At 42.6% G+C, this 22,455-nt stretch overlaps 2 protein-coding genes and 2 pseudogenes across 2 annotated transcripts; 1 reads left to right on the plus strand and 3 right to left on the minus strand.

Moving 5' to 3' along the window:
- Window positions 1–280: 280 nt before the first annotated feature.
- On the minus strand, window positions 281–915 carry LOC125534795 (annotated as a pseudogene).
- Window positions 916–12,239: 11,324 nt separating this feature from the next.
- LOC125534903 (defensin Tk-AMP-D1) lies at window positions 12,240–12,943 on the minus strand. The gene is made up of 2 exons (XM_048697979.1): window positions 12,686–12,943; window positions 12,240–12,584 (listed from the first exon to the last, which is right to left on the minus strand). The coding sequence occupies exons 1-2, from the start codon at window positions 12,756–12,758 to the stop codon at window positions 12,406–12,408; spliced, it is 252 nt and encodes an 83-aa protein (XP_048553936.1). The 5' UTR covers window positions 12,759–12,943; the 3' UTR covers window positions 12,240–12,405.
- Window positions 12,944–15,925: 2,982 nt separating this feature from the next.
- LOC125532515 lies at window positions 15,926–17,600 on the plus strand (annotated as a pseudogene).
- A 3,526-nt stretch (window positions 17,601–21,126) lies between these two features.
- LOC125532516 (putative F-box protein At5g15660) lies at window positions 21,127–22,017 on the minus strand. The gene is made up of 2 exons (XM_048696558.1): window positions 21,874–22,017; window positions 21,127–21,798 (listed from the first exon to the last, which is right to left on the minus strand). The coding sequence occupies exon 2, from the start codon at window positions 21,784–21,786 to the stop codon at window positions 21,127–21,129; it is 660 nt and encodes a 219-aa protein (XP_048552515.1). The 5' UTR covers window positions 21,787–21,798; window positions 21,874–22,017.
- Between the last annotated feature and the right edge of the window lie 438 nt (window positions 22,018–22,455).

The following is a 22,455-nucleotide window of genomic DNA, read 5'->3' on the forward strand; positions in this document are numbered from 1 at the left end:
ACATTAGTCCCGATTCGTGAATGAACCAGGACTAATGGGCTTATCTGGTCTGAACGAAAGCCCTGTTTTCTACTAGTGGTCCCGTTCTAGTGGCAGCAATGGTCGTTCGATTCGGTGGTCCATGGAACTTGATATATTTATTATTATTTTAGAGGTGCTTTGTATGGAATCCGATGAATCTTTAGCGTAGTAGATCTGGTCCTTTTGGAAAAAAGAGACAAGCCAACTAACTGACTGATTCCAACACAACACAACATATAGAAACAGAACAAATCACAACACAGAGAAGCCACATGCATCAGTGGCATGCATCATTATTAGTATACATTAACCGCACAAACTAATTGAAGCCGCAAACACGTCGGAGCCAGGATCGATCGTCACCTAAACAACATGCATGAATGCATGCATGAAGATGAAAAGAGGAAAAACCGATGGAGCTACTTTATTTCTGGTCATCCTAAGCTCAGCAGTCCCGCTCGCAGTAGCACTTGCGCTCGAGGTGGTGCTGGTGGCACTACCCGCGGGGGAAGTTCTCGATGTGGCACACGCTGGCGCAGTTGGTGTCGCTGAAGCAGGCGCCCTTGAAATTGTGGCTCTACGACTCGCACGTCCGGGCCTCCGCCACCTTCACCGTCCCCATCTCTGCAATGCAACCACCACAAAAAGTAATTAAGCACCTGTGATTAATTACAGTTTACAGCAACTCGATCGGTGGGAGGGAGGAAGCTTGCCGGACGTACCCATGGCGACGAGGAGGAGCAGGACGAGGAGGGCGGCAGGCGCGGTGGCCATGCGGCGAGGGGACGCCATCTCTCTTCTGCACTTGCTCTCTTTGAGTGTCAAATCAAAGCTCTCTGCTGCTGATGATGATGAGGGGAGCTACCATCTTGTTATAAGCGAGATATAGATATAGCTCGGGCGTCCCTTGTGAGCTTCTCAAGCCCTAGCCAGAAAGCCCTAAAAATATCCCTGACTAGAATGGAAAAAGTCCATAGTTCATAGTCTTCATCTCTATCTTTATATCTTTATATCTATATCTATCTATACTATATCTATATCTATATGTATCTATCTATATTATATTTATATCTATATCTAGCTATTTTTTTAAAATAATACATTTTAATTAATTTTCATAAATATTACGCTGGATAAAAAAAATTCAAAAATAATACAGCGTCGGCCCGCTGCAGGCCGACTGGGCCTAGTCGGCCCACAGCAGGCCGATTGGAGTCCAGTCGGCCTACAGCTGGCCGACTGGCCCCTGTCGGCCCACTGTGGGCTGATTGCGTCCTGTCGGCCCACTGTGGGCCGACTGATTTCAAAAAGTGTTAAGCATGTATTTAAAAATTGTTAAATGTGTGTCTAAAAAATGTTCATTATTTATACAAAAAATATATAATGTGTATGAAAAAAAGTTGACACCAAACAAATATGTTTGAAAAGTTGACATTTTTTCAAATACATGATTAAAAATTGTTAAATGTGTGTATAAAAATGTTTCTTATCTATACAAAAAATATAGAATTTGTATGAAGAAAAGTTGACACCAAAAAAATATGTTTGAAAAAATGTTCCAGTTCCATACAAAAAGAGAAACCAATCATACTTAGGTCCGTGATGCTCCCATACCGGATCCGGAGCTTTCACATTTTTTATACACGTTTAACCTTTCAATCCAATACATGAAACATTTTTGTGTACCTGTTGAACATTTTTTCAAATACATGATTAACATTTTTTTCAAATATTTTTTTTTGGTGTCAACTTTTTTTCATGCACATTCTATATTTTTTGTATAGATAAGGAACATTTTTTGAAATACACGATTAACATTTTTTTCAAACATATTTTTTTGGTGTCAACTTTTTTTCATACACATTCTATATTCTTTGCATAAATAAGGAACATTTTTATACATACATTTAACAATTTTTAAATACGTGATTAACACTTTTTGAAACATATTTTTTAGTCAACTTTTTTGCATATATATTGTACATTTTTTGTATACATCAGGAACATTTTTTTATACACGTTGAACATTTTTTAATTACATGACTAACATTTTTTAAAGCATATATTTTTTATGCCTACTTTTTTTGCAAAAACAAATAGCCCACAGCGAGCCAATTAGCTCCAGTCGGCCCACAGTGGGCCGACAGAACCCAATCAGCCCACAGTGGGCCGACAGGGGCTAGTCGGCCAGCTGTAGGCCGACTGGCATCCAATCGGCCTGCTGTGGGCCGACTAGGCCCAGTTGGCCTGCAGCGGGCCGACGGTGTATTATTTTTGAAAAAAATTTACCCAGCGTAATATTTATGAAAATTAATAAAGAAATGTATTATTTAAAAAAAATAGCCTATATCTACCTATCTAAATCTAAAGGTTTCATGTTTCACTTCTCTTTTCCTGACCCCTTCGTCTAACCTTCCCGTACGATAATTAATCATTTTAATTTACTTATCTTCTGAACCAATTTAACTTTAGTTTACTTAGAAAACTTCTTATCAAAATAAGGTAAATCACAAAAAAGATTTGATAAACATTTATTACATAATTGTACTAACACATGTAGGTAAATCACAATTTAACGTAATAGATTATTTATACCCCAAAAATTTATTTACACAATTGTATTAATGGCCTCCGCTAAGAAAACAATTGTATTATAGACAGGTAAATCACGATCTGACATAATAGATTATTTATATCCATTGTAACCTACTGGCAATATTTATACTTCCGGTTATCATTTAGTCGGACTCATCGAAAGCACTATCTTGCTTGTCTGGAGCGTTCTGCATATGGCCCTTTGGTTCGGGAGATCAAAGAGGTAATGTGCATTAGGGAATTTTATCCTCAGGAAATTCTTTGTAGAGCAAAGAGTTAAATGTGCAGTAGAGTTTTATCCTTAGAAAATTCTTTTAGTTGTAGATCGGTTGGCCAATTATAGCCGAGAGCACAACTGTTGTGTGGTTGGTCTTGGCTCCATGTTGTATTGAGGATTTGTGGTCTCTTGACTGTAATACTATTACATAGAAATATAACTCCCTTTACCCCCCCCCCCCCCCCCCCCCACACCCCCCACCCTCACACCACACACGTGGGGGTGGATGCTGCTTCGGTGCCTTAAGGCACCGAAGCAAAGTCCTGTTGGGGTGGTCACGTGTGTCGGACGGACGCGTAGCACCCCCCCCCCCCCCCCCCCCCCCCCCCAAAAAAAACCCTACTGGCATTGTCCTAGTAGTAAATAACAAAAGGAGAATAGACGGCCCGAATAAATTGCATTCTCTAGCCCCTGACACTAGTATTTCTTAAGAAACATCTCGTTTTCTTTCCCTTTTCATTTCCAAAACTAAGAACACGTGAAGATGAAACAAATACTACAATTAGATCAGGTATAGTCCTAAACTCCGAACATCTATAGAGATACTAAGGTCTCACGATTTGAAACGCTCTGATGCTTCGGGGTTTATGGGGTCGTTATGGGACCTGCATGTTAGGTTGTTTGTTGCTTAGTTTCATTTCTCTTTTTCTCTTTATTTTCTTACATGTTTTAATTATGAGTGTTGATTAAAATTTGCAAACATTTTTTTTATTTTTTAGCTTCATTAATATTTATTACATTCATGAGCATTTTGAAGTTCACGGGTGTTTTTAAAGTTCGTGGACATTTTTAAAATTTCAAACTTGTTTAATTTGTAAATATTTTTTGATCCATGAATATATTTTAAACTCATAAATATTTTCTACAATTCATGGTCTTTGTAAGTTCACATATTTTTTAAAATCCTTAAACATATTTAATTTAAACTAACCTATTTATTTTAAAAAATAGTGCATTTTTTGAGCGCGCAGTGAGGTGAGCGAAAAAAAGCTAACCGACTAAGAGGAATAGGGAGTCAAACTAAGCGAGCGACAGATAGCTCGTGGGCCGACCCATGTGTGTTATAGTAGCAATTCCATGATTTTAACATGGATAGGACCTCTCAAAAGGCTCAAACGACCACCACCATTGGCACTGAGACCGACATGTGTACAAACACCACAACAACTTTCCAAAAAACTTCATTCTTCTCTAAGAATATGCGTATACTAGATCAAGATCGCGCCTTGGCGCGAGGGTGCCGGTCCCAACGAGGTGGCCAAGTGGGTAAAGATCGGATGCTATGATGCATTACTAAAAAAGGATAGCAAGTGCAGCTTGCCGCGCCCCACCTGATCCAATTGTATCCAGCCGAATAATACTCATATTGAATATATACACGTATGCTCACCCGATAATACCTAATATATATGTTTGAAGTACACCAAAATCAAAATCATCAGTTAAACACAATTAAGAACATAATAGATAGCAACCATAACCACAAGCATTGTATATGCACTTATACATTCCTTAATAACATGTTTCAGGGTAGGCATGTACCTCGGGCAAGATTTAGTACAACTATCAATCCACTGACAGGAAATAATGTTCATCTAAGGTTGTCTGAATTTCAGTTTCACATGAATATATATTTACTAAAAGACTTCCACTATTTGCACCAGAATGCGTCATAAATGGTCCTTGGATGATTCTTTATGTCTGAGACCTACAGGGGAGGATGAAGTGGGTCAGGCAATCAAAGAGTGAGTAGCATAGATATTACGTAGCCGCTTCAACATAAAAAATATGAAAGATACATGACAATTTTTATAGCTCCTTTTAGTTTAAAACTATGAGAAACAACACGAATGGAAAAAAGATGAGGCATCATTTCAGAACTACTCGTTGTTTGGCACATCGATTTCAGTTGTATATACCAGAGTCCAATACATTTACAAAATGAGGAGAAATGAAAGAAACGGTGAGTACCGACAAATATGGCCAATGTCTAAAGATACTAATCACAATCACAATTCCCTCTGGAGGATAATTGATTATCACAAACTTGCAGGGAAGAAGGTCGCAACTCACCTACGGCATAGAGCTGGCATAAAAAGAAGCAGGAGCTCATCATTTCCCATACTTGAACATGCAACCACCATCCAATTAACATTCCATTACTCCTGAAAAATTGTAAAGCAAACAAAAATTAATGCTTTGCGACTGACCAACAAGAATTAGAAAACAACTTCATATATCCGAAGGTGCTCTGAACCCAAATCTTTTATTCATACACATGGAGAAACTCTCGTGAATAGAGTAAGCTTGCGTCAGATAAAAAGATAATATAAGAAAGAACACCAGATAAGAGCTAACGAAATTAAGTTTAGAATATATGCTAGCAAATCAATAACTGTACAAAAATATCATGGGCCAAATCAAATTCATATAGGCCACTAACTAAACTGACAGGAACCAAACATGCATGGACTGAACTCTTCAGCAAAATAATATGTCTATTCAAAACTATATGTTTCCAGATTGTTTAGGATTATTTTAACTGCTAGCAAAACACTATGTTAAATAATAAGAAAAAGGAGAAGCCATATCAATGGATAGATATATGTCTAAGAAGAAAAGAAAACTTCCAGTTCATATGGATCAGGTATGAGCCATAAATCGTGGATCTCATATACATGTAAATAAATCAATATGTACAAAGAAAATTCCCTTTGCGCCAGGTAACATGATCCCTTCAGTTCTCAAGTAAAAGAAAGCTTCTCTGTTTATGAATAGAAAACTATCCAATGGGGGCTACTGCTACCAAAGGCATGCCAATCAATACGCGAGGATCTGTGGGCAAGAGCTGCGGTGTGTTGAACGGCATGGGCACGAGGATCTGTGCCAACGACCTCGTGACGCCGAGCAGCACGTGGATGCAGACCGCACCCCCACCTCATCACATTTTAGCATCAACCAGAGTTGGTCTTGGGGATTTATGTGTAGGAACCGATGCATGAGCAGGACAGAGCATCAACCAGACGAGCACCACATCAACACAGCCATGACCATGTCCCATACAGTAGCCGAAGCAGAGGAGCATGAGGAAGATGGAGCTCACCGAGGGAGGTTGTAGCCGAGGCAGTACTCACCAAGGAAGGTTGTAGCCTTGCCCAACTTACTGGTGAGTGCAAATGGCTTCCTCTTCTGCCCCCTCTGGAACCTACAACAACACCAAAGCATAACACTTCTTTTCAGACAAACGCCTACGTCTAGTTCAAAAGATGGCATAGAAGAACCATATAAATTAGGGATTGGCTCATAGCAGAACCAATCTGCTATGCCATAAAATAACCATATAAATCAGTTATACATATAAATTAGGCAGAATTTGAGTAAGAACAGCAGCCCTCTGTTCAAAGATAGGATGATACACCAAAAGCAAATTATACCGGTAGTCGAGGATAGAACTGCATGGTAGTAGGACAAAATTATGATGGGCCAGATCTGCCAACTACCAAAAAAATATGTATAGACAATCCAGATCCCAAACAATTGAGGTGGTCTTCAAATCAGTATGTCTTTTCTGCCTGGAGAAAAGAAGGAATAATATTACTGCAATAAGCCGAAAGATCAGAAGACTATAGCCTACTTGCGGACTTTGGTCGTCAGCAATTCAAAAGCACATCTTATATTCAATTTCTTTCCGGGCTTATAACCTGAACTATTTTACTTAAACATATGGCCAGATTCAGTGCAAGATATATGTGCAGTCCCGTCAGATTTTTCATTCGGTTCAGAGTGAAAAGGAATTGTATAGAGAGAGAAAAGAAGCTGAAGAGAGTTTTTCAATCGTAGCCATCCTATGGAAAAGGAAAATGAACTCATACTCAAAAAAGAAGCAGTGGCCTAAGCAGATTTCTTCACCTTAACAAACTGTAAGCAAGAAGTTTCAGATCGTGAGAAATGCATTGGAGATAAATGCACACACTTTATGAACCCAGACTGTACTGTGGGTGTTGATCCTATTCTACGAAAATAAATTAGAAAAGGAAGGGATGATGATCTGCTATACCTAGGGACGTTAAGGTCCATGCTTCATTCTTGCCGAGGACATCCACAACAAAGAAATGACTCACACAATACAACATTTGACAATACAATGGATATGTTTCAATAGCTTTCAGCACACAAACCGAGGTGAAAACTAATTCACATGGATACTAAAGAATAAGAATTATGTAGCTCTTTGCTCCTTCATACTCAACTGAAAATAAATCAATGCAGATTAACATATTTTAGCTTAAATGCAGAAGAACATTCAAATACGACACTAAGCTTCCAAGATATTATACACCCTTGATAACTAAAATTTCATTAGTAATAGTAGGAGACTGAAAACTAAAAAGGGAATATGTTACATGAGGCCGAATAACATTGGTTTGGACGCGGCGAGGCTTGCCACTGCTGACCACTATGACACGTATTCACACAACGCACGGCCTTTGCGGCCTACAAAAATAAAAGCATTACCAGATCACGAACATATGTTAACTATTGAGCCCATGGCAAAGCAGAAGATGGATCAACCGAATGTACTACAAAGCCACCAAGGGCATTCACTAAAAATAGGCAGGTACTTCATTTTATTTGCATAGCCTAGAACTATAGATTACATTTAGACTGGAGTCCTTACCTGATAATTGACATTAGAAAGAGGCAAACATTAGAAAACTCAACTTAATCAATTTCGACAGTAACTTAAACTTCCGTCATGGACAACCGACAGTAAGGATCAACTAAACAGATAAACCAGTTATCTTATACAAAAAAAGATATCTGACACCAAATATTCCAATGGTTCATTCAGTTCTTGGATCATCTGAGTAAACATATCTGACACCAAATATTATTATATCTATACCCGCATTCTATCCTTCTATGAGAATTTTCTTCGTTGGTAATCTCGCATGATTATTTCAGTAAAATTTTGTGGCCACTACTACTCTACCTGGAACAGCTGGTGCGATATATGTAGATGTACGTAGAGAGAGAGAGAGAGAGAGAGAGATCAATAGTTTCAGGATAAAATAAAGTGCTGAATACTAATTATTTCCTAAAATTACATCTCATTCCCAAGAATATCCTATTTAAAATTTAGGGGAAGTAACATGCCAAAGCAAGCAAGTCTAATAAATATGGGAGGTCTCTCCACCAGAATTTTGTTACCATATCAGGAAGTTCATGTCTAGAGCTGTGGAAGTATGAAAGTCCAGAGATATAATGTTGCGCGGAACCAGCATGGGCAAGCTTACATGGACTTCTCAGCGTTTCTAACGTTCAGAGATGAGACATCCAGATCCGGATTGAGCATCGGCATTATCTCGGCCTGCACAAAATCAATTAAAATGTATGAGGAAGATAAAGTACCACCGAGTTTAAGCAAGCTAAGAACCAAATAATGTATTTCTTGCAAAGAACATAGGGGTATAATATTAGATAGCAGGATGAAATTTCATCTAAAGCAATAACTTAAACTACGTAAAAGAGTAAATAATTTCCGCTTGTGTTTTTATTTCCATCCATGAGTCCTTGACATCAAATTATCATCTCTCTTCCTTTGTGTGAGAGTGCGCCTACATATCTACCTCAGATTCCTACATGAGCTTTCTTAGGTACATAACTGAACAAAGATAATGCTTCCACTGTTAGTGCTGTATGTAAATCCTGACTGGATCGTGGCATTTATACCATGATTCAGACATCAGTTAATCACAAGGGATAGAACAAAATCCATTGTCGCTGCAGCAGTCAATACAATCAATTTATAATGTAGAAAGGATGGAGCAAGCAAAGAAAGGCCACCAAAATACCACCCGGAAAAATTCCTTACTTACAGCAGCTCGGTGGTGACGTGTTGTCGAACAACCCCGCCTCGGCCATCCTCCGAGTCATAGGTGATGAGCCACCAGCTCGTTGGGGAACCGTCGCTCACGCCGGCATAGGGGCTTCCCCATTTCCCTCTCCCCCCTGCTGCTGCCTCTTAGTTCTCAGCAAGCCCGAGTTGCCGTCAGGCCAATCACACCTGAACAACAGTAACTGAAAATGTCACCAATGAATCTGAGACGCAGCAAAAATCACCTAAAGCATGCCTTAAATTACCTTTAATTTTCGGATCCAGCAGCTCTGCAGGATTGCACCTCTGCCCCTTAGGATCCAGCCCCCCTGCAAATGAACAAACTGACGTATTTAATCAATTATCGAGCAGAGTGGATGAACACACACGGAGGAAATGGGGCAAGTGAAGAGGATGCTCACGTGATGGATGGGACGCGGTTCACCTCGGGTCGGCGTGAGGTCGGCTCTCAAGAGCTCGCCCACCAAACCCTAGGTCAGGGCCGGAGGTGGTCGGCGTGACGGCGCATGAGCCGGGGAGTCGGGGGCGTGTCTGCGCACAACAGCGTGTCCGAGGGATAATCGATGGCGCCTCGCGCGGGTGGATCGGCGGCGGCTCACCATGGGTGGTCTTCCGGGCGGCGAGGTCGTGTGACGGGAGGGGAGGAGGCAGAGGGGCGGCGACGAGAGGGGAGGAGGCAGAGGGGCAGCGCCGAGAGGGGACGGGTGGTGGTAGCGCCAAAGCGGCGGCGCTTCCCGACGTCGGCCACAGCGGCTGGTCGGTGGCGGCAGCGCGAGGGGAGGCGGGGAAGAGGGTTTGGAAGGGAAGGAGGCGGCGGCTCTCCCTCGCGTGTACAGGACGAGAGGAGGAAGCCGATTGGGGAGAAACCCTATTTTTTTTAGAAAAGGAGCATTACCCCCGGCCTCTGCATCTGGAAGATGCATACGGTCACTTTATTGATTATTCTTAAGGACCTTACAAAGTATTACACCAATGTGCCTGAATCCACCATCTTGACAACATATGTCACTACTCCTATCCAATATAATGAAGGGGTGGTAGCCGGGCCACTATCCAGACCACTCACATAAGCCTAACATCAAAAGCCGGAAGCCGAAACACATTTGGAAGCCCCAGCCGAGCCACATACCGGGTCTGGGGCATAATCCGGTCAGACGCACTCGTGTGTCGTCACTGCCATCTTCCACATGTCCGTCTTCAGATCAAATTGAGGCTTCTACCTTGTCTGGCCACTCCGCCATTGACGCCACCATGACGCCAAACAGCAACCTCCTCCTGCGCGAGTCCATCTCCGTGCATCGGACGTCGAGCCTCCACAGCGCCATGCCGCCGACATCCGCCGCCATCAATGTGTGAGATGGAGCACCACTCCACCATCCTCCCAGCCAACACTTACTCCAAAACGACGCCCCCAGGAGAACCAGAACGCGTCGAAGGAAAAGCGGAGGTTTGGGCGAAGAAGGGCACGCCGTCGGCAGCTGTCACCGACCCCAAACAGTGCCCGCCACCACCCAGCCCTTAAGGCGGCGCCTTCAAGAAGGTCGCGGCGCCAAAGACGCCGCCGCCGCCCACCGGAGTTAGGTTTTCACCCGAGAAGCCAGGTGGTGGGGAGTGGAAGGGCAGACCTTGACAGACGTCTCCATGAAGAAATCGGCGCCCGCGGGTGTCGTCGTCGTCGCGGCCGGCCGGAGCCGATCCGAGTTTCCCCCGATCTGGATCCCGACCACCAAAATCGCCCGCATCCCATAGGCAGGCCATACAACACACCCAGGGACCCTCGCAGGAGAAGCGCACCGAGCAGGGAAGAAGGCCAGCAGCCAGATCTGGCGCCGCCAGCCGCCAAGGCAGCCACGCGAGGCCCCAGGCCACCGAAGATCCGTCGGCCACCCGACCAGATCGCCGGCACCACGCCAACCCCACTGCCCGCCGCAGGAGACAGGGGGCTTCGCCAGGGGCCGCCGCCCGGATTCGAGACCCTCCAATGCAGATCGGAGCGAAGCCGGCCCCGCCGCCCCAGTCCCAGACCGCGCCCCAGGCATGGCCCGGCGGCAGCCTCGTGCGGCGGCGAGGAGAGATGGAGAGAGAGGGAGGTTACGCCGGCGGAAGGGGAATCAACCCCCGAGACGCCCGCTAGGGGCGGCGCGGGGGAGGAGGAGGGGTAACTCGTACATAGTCATATCTTAACCCTATGGGTGGTGCATTTTTATACAGAGTAGTGAAATTACGAAAATGCCCTCGGTATGGACACGGGAATTACACGCAGTGGCACGAGATCTTTACAGCGGGGTAACTGTTCATTGCTACAGGAGCTCCTCCTTGATCCGACGGGCGAGGTCGTCCGAAGGCTTGATCCGACGGCCCAGATCCGATCAAGCCATCAGATCTAACGGCCAGGGATCGCGAGCGGTGAGGAGCCGGGAGGTTCACTGGATCTCTTATTTCTCGATGTAAGAATATCAAATTCTAAAAAAAAAATATGCATGTATGTAAGAATGTAATATATATATGTAAAATTCTGAAAAACCCGACACGATATACAAATGAAAAAACACCTTCATAATGTAATTAAAACATAAGACAACATTGATAAAATCTAAACAACCGACCGTGACACTCTACTAGGCACGAGTGAGGCACTCTACTAGATATAAAAGAATAAATTCCACGAATGAAGAATGGCGGGGCGAAGTGGCCTCTAGTATAAAAGATAATAAAAAAGAAATTATTTGCTCCGCTTAATAGACAAGTGGGCTAGATTTGTTTAGTCAATCAACGACGGCAACATAGCGATGATAATTCGAGACACTTGCATGAAGGCTTCCCTCGACAAGTTTAGGCCAGCGTCGCGTCAGTGTCTCTCGTTCTAGCGGCAGCAACAGTGCGTTTGATTCGATGGTCTATTTATTATCATTATTTTAGAAGAGAATGGCGTTTTGGTGGCCGAGCTTCATGGAGGTCTTTAATTTAAAAAAAATTCAAATTGAAATTATATATTTCAAAACTTATTTTTTAAAAATTCAAATTGAAACTATATATTCCAAAAAATTCTGAAAAATATGCGTGTATGTAAGAATGAAACCCACATGTGTGTAAATTTTCATGATGAAATACATTGAAATATGATCTGTAAAAAAATAAAAACAAATTCATGACCCGAGAGGATGAATATTATCATGTGTTAAACAACCCTAGATTTGTCTGTTTTACAGAGCCCTCATTTCAACATGTTTTGCCCTGAAATTGTACACACATGTGTGTTATGCCTTCATGTATATCTGTAGCTTTTTTTTCAATTTTTTTTGAAATGTAAAAATATGAATTTTGATGAAATTTGAATTTTGAATCTGAAGGCCTCCAGCGAGCTCGGTCACCAAATGCAATTTCCGTATTTTAGAGGTGCTTTGTAATCCTTTTGGAAAGAAAAAAGAGACAAGCCAACTAACTGACTGAATCCAACACAACACAAGTTCACAACAAGGAGAAGCCACATGCATCACCAGTACACATTAACCGCAAACCGATCTTCACCTAAACAGCATGCATGGATGCATGCATGAAGATGAAGAGGCAACACCGATGGAGTCGGAGTACTTTATTTCTGGCCATCCTAAGCTCAGCAGTCCCGCTCGCAGTAGCACTTGCGCTCGACGTGGTGCTGGTTGCACTGCCCGCGGGGGAAGTTCTCGGTGCGGCACACGCTGTCGCAGTTGGTGTCGCTGAAGCAGGCGCCCTTGAACTTGTGGCTCTGCGACTGGCACGTCCGGGCCTCCGCCGTCTTCGTCGTCCCCATCTCTGCAATGCAGCCACGGTACGAGTAATTAAGCCAGCGCCGGTGATTGATTACAGTTTACAGATGCTCGCTGGGAGGAAGGAAGAAAGCTCGGCGGACGCACCTGTGGCGACGAGGAGGAGCACGATGAGGAGGGCGGCGGCGGGCGCGGCGGCCATGCGACGAGGGGACGCCATCTCTCTTCTGCACTTGCTCTTTTGCTTCACCCGAGTGTCAAATCCGAGCTCTCTGCTGCTGCTGCTGCTGCTGCGGGGCCTGGCTGTGTTAATTAGCCAAGCAAAGAGAAGGAGGAGTTTATATAGGCAGGCAGAGAGAGATCAGTGCATATTGGTGTTGGTGGTCGACGGGTGTTGAGAGGTGCTTTATGCTTTGGGTGGTGGCGCGGCTACGTGCTGGCAGTAGAGGAGCGGTGGCCAATATATACTTCCACGTTGCCATGGCAGGTGTCAAGAATCCCCTCCATGCATGCATGCATGGCGACATGTGGTACGTGAGTGAGTGAGTGGAGGTGTCGGCAGGAGACGACGCTTTTGCCTGCGGCGCTGCGTGCAGGATTGACGGTTTGTGCCAACTTTACTTTACTTGCCCGCCGCCTGCTCACTTCACTTGTTGCGACGAGAGAGGCAGATCGACGGCTCTGGCATCGACACCGGGACCGGCTAGGTGTTAATTGACTGAAAATTACATTCGGTCAGTCACTTTTTTGTGTAGGTGTGAACATGCGCAGCCACATCAAAAAAAGGCCGGCCGGACCATGTCCCGAGAAAATGAGAGAGAGAGAGCACGCTCGTGAGCGACCGTGCTATCTGCTGTGCACAGACATGCATGTCTGAGAGAGAGAGAGCGAGAGCTACTGAGAGGGATTTGTGATGTGTGCATGCATGTGAAAAAAAATGAGAGAGAATGCATGCATGTCATAGAAATTTAATAAGAGAGGGAGTCAGAGTGCTAGGTAATTTTCTTTTTTGACCGTGATGGTTCATATGCGGCCAAAATAAAGTATCTCTGTCCCAAATTTGCTATAGTATACCTGCAGTCTAAATGCAGTGTTAATTGGAGACAATTACCTGAGAAAAAGTCTGGCATGAATCTCTCGCAAAGCTACAACACTAATTGTGATAAAATATGCACACAATTTACACATAATTATGTTTTTTATAATATGTAATAATAAACATGTAATGGTGAAGTTTCGCCCAAAGGTAGATTGCTAAGAAAAAAATGAATTAGTGGCGTTGGCATTACTCTTAAACTAGAAAGAAAATAAAATATAAAATTAAAATAAAGAAGTTTTCTAGGGAAAAATGAATTAGTGGCATTTGTATTATCCTTTAGGAAGAATAAAAATGAAACAAAACTAAATAAACAACGACAAAATTTGCACACAATTTACACTTAAATTGCGCTTTTTCACAATATGCAAAAAGCATATATTACACTTAAATTACGCTTTTGCACACAATTTACACTTAAATTGCGCTTTTCCACAACGTCCAGACAAAATTTGAACGAATGAATAAGTGACAATGCTACTGCCCTTTAAGAAGAAAGAAAGTGAAATAAACACCAAAACAAAAACAAAATATGATGTTTTCCAACGAAGAATGAATTAATGACATTTATATTACCCTTTACAAATCAAAAAATATCTAAAACAACAAATGTAAAAATTTGCATACAATTTACACAAAAATTGCACCTTTTATAATATGCAAGAATAAGCATATAACTGTGGAATTTACACGAAATAGAAGTTTCCAAATAAAGGATGAATTAGTGGAATTGGTATTATCCTTAAAAAAAGAAAATGAAATGTAAAATTCACTAATGAAATATTAGAAAAACAAAATTATAAAGTTTTCTGGGCAAGAATGAAACCCTTTAAGAAGAAAGAAAATAAAAAACAAAATAATGAAGTTTTCTATGGAATAATGAAACCCTTTATGAAAAAATCACAAAAACTAAAACTAAAACAAAATAATGAAGTTTTCTATGTAAGAATGGAACCCTTTAAGAATAAATAAAATAATGAATTTTTAGGCTTAGCTTTTACGTCGGTTTGGTCCCTCATATATACGTGGCCATATACGCTATAAGAGATAACCGTGAGAAGAAAAAGGAATAAAAAGAAGGGGCACGACACGTGCCTTTGGCCAAAGTTTTCATGTGCGCGTGTTCGTCCTGATTTGATGTGATCGATCCTGTGGGAGAATTCCAACAATTGGTATCTAGAGAAAGGTTCAGGAGTCGAGGCCTTGCCCCGGGGTTGCGACCCGACTAGCACCTCGGGGCGGGCCATGAAGTCGCTGGTTGATGCAGCGAAGAGGAGGAACAAGTGATCGTCGTTTGGCGGAGCGACAAGGAGGGAGACGACATGTTGTTGTCGGCAAGGTGGTGGAGGGAGATCATTGATGGGAGAGGTGGTGCCGAAGTGCGGCGCTGGAGCTCATCAAGATCATCGTCCCGGTGTGTCGGATGAGTCAATGAGTCGTGCGAGTTTGCATGGTCAGTCGTCATTGCGTCTGTGAGTCGTCGTCGTGTCCAAGTGCTCGTCTTGGTGATGATTTGTTGGAGTGGAAGCGGTGTTCACGGTGTTCCGTGAGTCATGTCCATGTCCTCGTGGAGCGTCCTGGTTGCGATCAGTGTGGATTCGGTGTGATGCCGAAGGCGGACGATGGTAGGCGATGCCATCGTAAAATGAGAAGGTGTGCGAGCAATGGAGAATGAATCTACTACAAGCAAGTATAAGGAGTATGGTGCAGACCGAGTGCAAGGCAGCGGCCAAGCAATGACGGTGGCACAACATTGTAGAGCAAGGAGGCACTACATATTTTCAGGCGGATCATACTTAGCGCATGACAGGTTTAGTGAGTCGTTGATGTGGTAAATTTGGAGTAGGGAGAGATTGTTAGAGTTTAATCCATACTTACGTGTAAGAGTTGGAAACGTATTTACCATAGAGTCGTGGCTTGCATGCTACGTTTGTGTCCGGGTCAAGTACGTACCAGGGTCCTAGCACGAGTCAGGTTTTTAGGCTTAGCTTTTACGTCGGTTTGGTCTCTCAATTCTCATATATACGTGGCCATTTACGCTGTAAGAGATAACTGTGAGAAGAAAAAGGAATAAAAAGAAAGGGCACGATACGTGCCCTTGGTCAAAGTTTTCGTGTGCGTATGTTCGTCCTGATTTGATATGATCGATCCTATGAGAGAATTCCAACATAATTCCAACATACCTATGGATTTAATTGGCAATTTTAGCTAAAGTTGAATAGTGAACTCAGCTGGTTGTCTCACTTTTGATGGTTATTTTGACTTGACATCCTGATGGGGAACAGGCTTTGGATCTCTTGAAGTCTTCAAATTCAAGGGACAAAATGGCGGAGGACATTTGGCAGGTTCTTGCCAAGGCCAAGTACCAAGACTGGAAAAAGCACTCCACTCAGCGAGTTTGGAAGATGCAAAGTTTAGGTACATTGTACATTGAAATTACCTTGAGATAATTGGCATCATTGTGCTGCAGATCAAAGCCAAGTCTGTATATTTAATGTTGAGGGTCAATTCGGCAAAACTTGAACATTCACCCTGATGCCTTACATTCAAGATACTGATTTTTTTTGTTTGAACTCTGCTGTAACATGAACATCGTAGGGAAGCTTGCGAAAATGCTCTGCAGGATCATCACTTTCTTAGTGGTACTCTTTTTCAGAAGACTCCGAGGGGACAACCGATGAGTATCCAGAGCAATGCAAATTGTTATCTGAAGTCTTCACAAATGCTATACTTGCTGATACTCCAGGAGATGTAAAAGCACAGATGATATCTTGTGTTATAACCAAATTTCTTTTGTTTGGTGTTGTTTTCTCTCCTCTGCGTTCTTAAGTTGTTCCCACTCTAAATACATAGGTGCCCGACTACCTTTGCTGTCATAACTTTTGAGATTTTTAGAGATCCAGTTATCACACCCAGTGGTGTAACATATGAGAGGGCCATACCACTTGAGCATCTCCGCAAGGTGTGCCCTATTCCTAATCTGACATCTCTTTATAGAAAACCCTTGGTTTTTATTTATCTTCCTAATCTGGCATCTGTATATAGAAAACTCTTCAATTTTATTCATCTTGTATGTACTGTTGTTTGATAGTACCCTTCCACTGAAATTTCTTTCAGGAATATTCCACTGAACTATTGATTCCCTAATTCTACGATGCCATAGGTTTAGGTGATTCCATATAATTATGCATAGCTGAAAGAATCCCTTCTTCAAATCATAGTTGAAAGAACTGTTATTAAATGAAACAACACAGAGCTTTTTTGCTAAACTGAACTAGTGCATTATTTGACTGGGATAGATACGATCTGTGATTTAAACATGGCCTACATATTTGACTGGTATGGTTTGTCATGTGCTAATAGTGAAATTTAAACATGGCCTAAATATGTGTGGTACGTATGATTCAGTTTGATGGGCAGCAATTTTACTTTGCAGCACAATGTTGTAATAACTCATACTAGCCTTTTCTTTAGGTGGGCAATTTCGATCCAGTGACGCGGGAACCCTTGAAGGAGCATCAGCTGGTTTGTCAGGACCCAGCTATGATTTTGGGTATAGGAGAAGGAATCAGCGAGAATTCACGAAGAAAGATATCCCGATCTGGGTGTTGTATTGACCTATCGGCGTCGCCGTATCTGTTTTGGTTTCAGCCAACAGGCGAATTTGGAAAAAAATCATAGCAGCTAAGCCACAACCCGGCCGCTTTATAGGTGAGCTAGTTACTACGCTCGACAGTCACTTGTCGGAACGGTAACAGTAACTGAATCTAACGGCTAGCGATGAAAGTAACTTGAAGAGCTACCAGAACCGTCCGATAACTGAACCGGTATTTGCTAGATGGGCTACGGTTAACTGAATATGTATCTTCAGTGTTCAACAGGCCTGACATGGTTCCGAATCTTGCCATCAAGGAAGCAGTTCAAGCCTACCTCAAGGAGCATAGCTGGGCCTACAAGTCGACCTGAAGTTGTTCTGTTACCGGCTAAGTGCTAACAAGATGTGTCGATATAGTGTCTGAGTTGCAAAGGTCTGATACTGAGTAAATCCTAACAAACACTTGGCAATTGTACATAATAAGCCAGCACACACTGGAAGCTAGAGCAGCTTGACCTGTGATTCTCTGCAGCAGTTTACCTATAGGTTAGTCATTTTCAGTGATAAGTTTCTAGGATCAGTCGGAACTTGGCTTTACGATAGTCGTTTGTATGATCCTGTACATTGATCATTTTGTGCCATATCTTTTGTTAGCATTCTGCATTGTGAATATAGAGAAGACTCCCCATGTTCGAAACAATGTCCTTTCATATGTAGAAAGTTCAAAGTTGTGAGCAACCTTTTATATTTCTAGATGGATCAAGTGTTTTTCAAATTTTAATCAGGAGCAACCTTGCCATTTCCTTGCAAAAATTATACGTGTAATAGTTATATGCAAAATCCTTGTGAGATTTCTAGATGACATGTCTTTTGGATGTTTGTAAATTTTGACAGGGACTGACGAGTATTGTGCCCATGTTAAAAATTGTTCTTCCTTTTTGGAGTTTCTTCTTATATGAAAAAAAACATGAACATAAACAGCATGCGCGTAACTGTGGTAGTTTTTCTTATGAACTTTTATACGAAAGTTCTGGAAAAATCAGTAATGGTTGCATTGCCAGAATTTTGTTCTTTGGCCAAGGGAACTTAACAGATGTTTGAATATGAGCTGTCTCTTTTTTCTTGTTGTCCAAAATTCAATCCCAACCTTAACCTATACATTTCTTGTTAATGGTGAAGATTTTTTTTTCCCGCATGGAGGAGCTTTCGCCCCCAATTTCATTCCATTAAAACTGAACCGATAAAACAACTGTCAGGCCACAAGAATGCATGCATCAATCCAGAACAACAAAGAAATAGGTCACCCAGGCAAGCACGACGCTCACCAGCTCAAAAACGAGATAACAAGATTCCAAGAAAAATCACACTCGTGCAGCAGCATCGCACTCCGATCCTGTTGCCGGCCGATTTCATTCAATTGAAACAAAACTGATAAAAACTGTAAGCCAGCAAGATTGCATATATCAATCCAGAAGCACAAAGAAATAAGACACCCATGGAAGCGCCCATAATGCGACACTGCTCACCAGCTCAAAACGAGATAACCAGAGTCCAACACAAACCAGAATTAAAGGGTAATCGATCCATGACCCCCTCATCCATATAAAGGGTAATCGACCAGATAAAGGCAACGACAATGTATCAAGCGTATCTCGTATAGCATCATCCCACTCCAATCATGTTGCGAGCCATAGGATTATAAGAGCCCATCCCTTGCCTGCATGGAAGAAATCCACAACCACCAAAGTGAGCTCGACACCACGGTTTGAAGTACCCGACGCCCTTCGTTTCTCTGCAAATTAGACCAATATGATAGCCATTGAGCAGTTTGATAGACAATCACACTATGATCACGCAAGTAAACATGATTAAAGCTAGTTGCGTTTCTGGCTTTCCATAATGTACAAAAAATTGGGGATACACGCACAGCGACCACCTTCTTTATTTTTCTAGGAAATCAAGCTACTAAATCTTCTACTCCACTAGGTATACCATTTAAACGTATTACATTTGATGGTCCACCCGCGCCCCCCCCACCCACCCCCACACACACACATGAATTTAGCAACTACACATTTACAGAATCTACGTTTTCCTCAAAATAATAGAAGCTACATCTAGTGTCTTGCCTTTCCAATTCCTCCTCCTAATCTAGTCAAGATACTTTTTTTGAGCAAAGGCCAAATAAACACTTAAATTATTAGAGGAATTCTAGCTTCCCATATCTTGCTGTGAGGCCACAATACATGCTCTGTTTTCAAATTAGAGTACAGAGACCATACAGTAAACTTGACAGATTTACTTAAAGTCCAATAACATTTATCCTCAATTTCTGTCAATTGGATACCTGGACATAAAGCTTTAAAATCAGCCCACATGACAGCAGTCTATCCCAACAGATTCCTTCTAAATCTAATGAGACTCACATTCTCACGTAATGTTTTCGCAACAGAGAAATTGACATTTCGCATAACCTTGTTCTGTTACCATTACCAATTATTTTTTCTATATTACTGAAAAAAATAGGTTTAACTTTCAGAATGCCCAGCCGAAATTGAGATTGACCATCCTTAGCTTTACAAGCTCCTAAAGTAGACTTATCAATATACTTATTTCTAACTACGGACTGCTACATACCTTGCTCATTCTCCAACTTGCAGATCCATTTACAAAGTAAACAAATATCAATTACATTTAAATCCACTATCCCAAGAGCCCCATATCCTTAGGTTTACAAACATCTTTGATTTCACTAGATTGTACTTTTTAACATCCTCTTTCTCTTGACATAACATCCTTTTTCTAAAAAAAAACCCATCTTTTTACTAGGACCTTCAGGCAGTTCAAAAAATGAGAACATGTTAAATTGTCACGGTTAAATTATGCTATTTTTTACTCTGTCCGTGTTAACTGGAGATCAGTTTTCCCAATACAGGTCAGCTTCAACCTGTCAAACCACCTGTACAAAATTCTTATGAATATTTCTGCTGAAAGTTTAAAGTGATATGATAAAATTCGGCTCGCAAAAAGAACTTCTCAGCAAAGTTTGCATTATGCACTTAATTCATGCCTTGTCAACTGCATAAGACCGGATTATTCAACTAAACAAGACTGAACTCATGAGCATCAGCAAACATATAATAACTAAAAAGGAACAAAATGAAGTTCACAAGTAACAATCACTAATACTAGGATTCAGTACAACCATAATCATGACATATCATGGCCAAGCAAGCTGGATAACAGTAGTATAATTTAGCCCAGAGAACAAACTGGCTAACACAATTCAAGAATATTAAGAAGTGCAGGTGTACCACCGTTGTCATACCAATCGTTGCTGTCGGCAACCACCGACAGGTTGCCGACAACGTGCAGCATACCGCCAACCATGACACTGTGACGGGTCAGATAAACTTCGTCAACCAATCCAGCAGCATCCCTCTGGCTCCAGGCTCCGGTTCTCGACGAGTAGATGCTCGCTCCTGTGATTCCGCTCCAGTTGACATTGCGCTCGAAATCAAAAACGTGGAAATGGGACGGGACTGCTGGATCGAAAGCCAGATGGAGCTCCGTGTGGCATGTGTTTGGCGGACGTGGATTTTTAGAGCACTTGCACCCCGGCCCTGCTATCCTGCCCGTTCAATATTGCTTTAAGATCTGTGCAACACAACTAACTTTTTGTATAGAATTTTCTCTTTTTTGTTTCTCTCACATAAAACATATTTTGAAGTTCAAACCTTCGCAGCGTGGCAAAACTTTCTAACTAGAATCTAGGATAAATCTTTCAGAATTTTTTGTCAAACATAAATTTATAAAAAATAACTTTTAAATTTAAAAATCATTTTTTGTATATTTATATTTTACAAAAAATTCTGAAAGATTTATCCTAGATTCTAGCTAGAAATCTTTGCCAGCCTGCAAAGGTTTGAACTTCAAAACATGTTTTATGTGAGAGAAGCAAAAAAGAGAAATGTATTTGCACGAATCGCGATGCAGAAAATGGATGGCTAGATAGAGAGGGCCCGGGTGCAGGTGCTCTATTATATATTTTCGTGTGTTTGGCCGCGACTGCAGGCGAGGGGGCAGCTCCGCCCACCTCCGGGTGGCCGGATTGCAGACGACAAAACGGACTTGAGATTCCGCGTCCGGGTCGTAGGAGCAGAGGAGGAGACCATTGCAGGCGTGCCTCAGCCTTAAGTACCTGTTCTCCGTAGGCTGCAGGAACGTGAGTGAAGTGTCGAGATCAAGACCCTCGGCCTCGGCCGAGAGGCCGGCCAGGTGGTAGCGTTCGCCGTCGGCACGGGTGATGGTGGTGTAGAGGACGCCGGCGAGGGTCTGGGGCAGCTTCTTGCGGTGGGCGGGGTGGGCGATGAGGTCGCGCCAGGGCTTAGAGACGCACTTGAAACGGCAGACGGACCGGAAGGGGAGCCGGGACAGGATCTCCACGATTAGGTCATCGGCGAGTCGACTGGCCACCGCCGCATCCTCCTCCTCCGCAAGAGAGTTGTCCGGCCTCAACAACTCCTTCCCAGATATCTCCTCCTCCTCCATGGCCATGGGGCGGCGGAACTGCAAATCGAGCGAGACAATCACCAAACTGGGTGAGCTCCGGCGAAGAAGAAGAGCTCGGGCGAGGAGGGCTACCTGCAGGGCGTTGCTGGAGTCGGGGTGGGCATCGGCGGAGAGGTGCGGCGGGGATGATGGGCGGCCGGCCGGCCGGCGACGGGGTGCGGTGCAGCCTGGTTTGGCGGCGCTAGGGTTACAGCGCGACTGAACAAGTACGTTTTGCAGTGGCAATCAGCCGTAATTTCGCCTAACCTTAGCACGCGTGGGCCGCGCGGCCCAGTAGCTCTAGTTCGATCGCTCGTTTCTCATGTCCTTCCACTCGTGTTTTCTTTTTCTTTTTTTTGTATGTCTCAAAAAAAACTCGTGTTTTTGCTCTTGCAGCTCTACTGGTTCAGCAAAAAAAAAACAGCTACCGATTTTCTTAAAAAATATAAAAAATGGTGGAATTAAAGAAATATAAATATGAAAAATGTTCATGCATCTGAAACGTACTTGTGATCATCTTAAATTGCGAACTGTTAAGCTTAAAAATAAATTATTTGATGTCATACAATAAAATGTTATTGTAATTTTTTTTATAAGTTAAGCACGGAGTGAATTGGTGAGGGTAGTTGGATGATGGCCTACATATATATAAAAGTGGTTCGAGATATTTTTATT

The sequence above is a fragment of the Triticum urartu genome, chromosome 1, assembly GCF_003073215.2.
Source record: "Triticum urartu cultivar G1812 chromosome 1, Tu2.1, whole genome shotgun sequence".
NCBI classification, from domain to species: domain Eukaryota; kingdom Viridiplantae; phylum Streptophyta; class Magnoliopsida; order Poales; family Poaceae; genus Triticum; species Triticum urartu.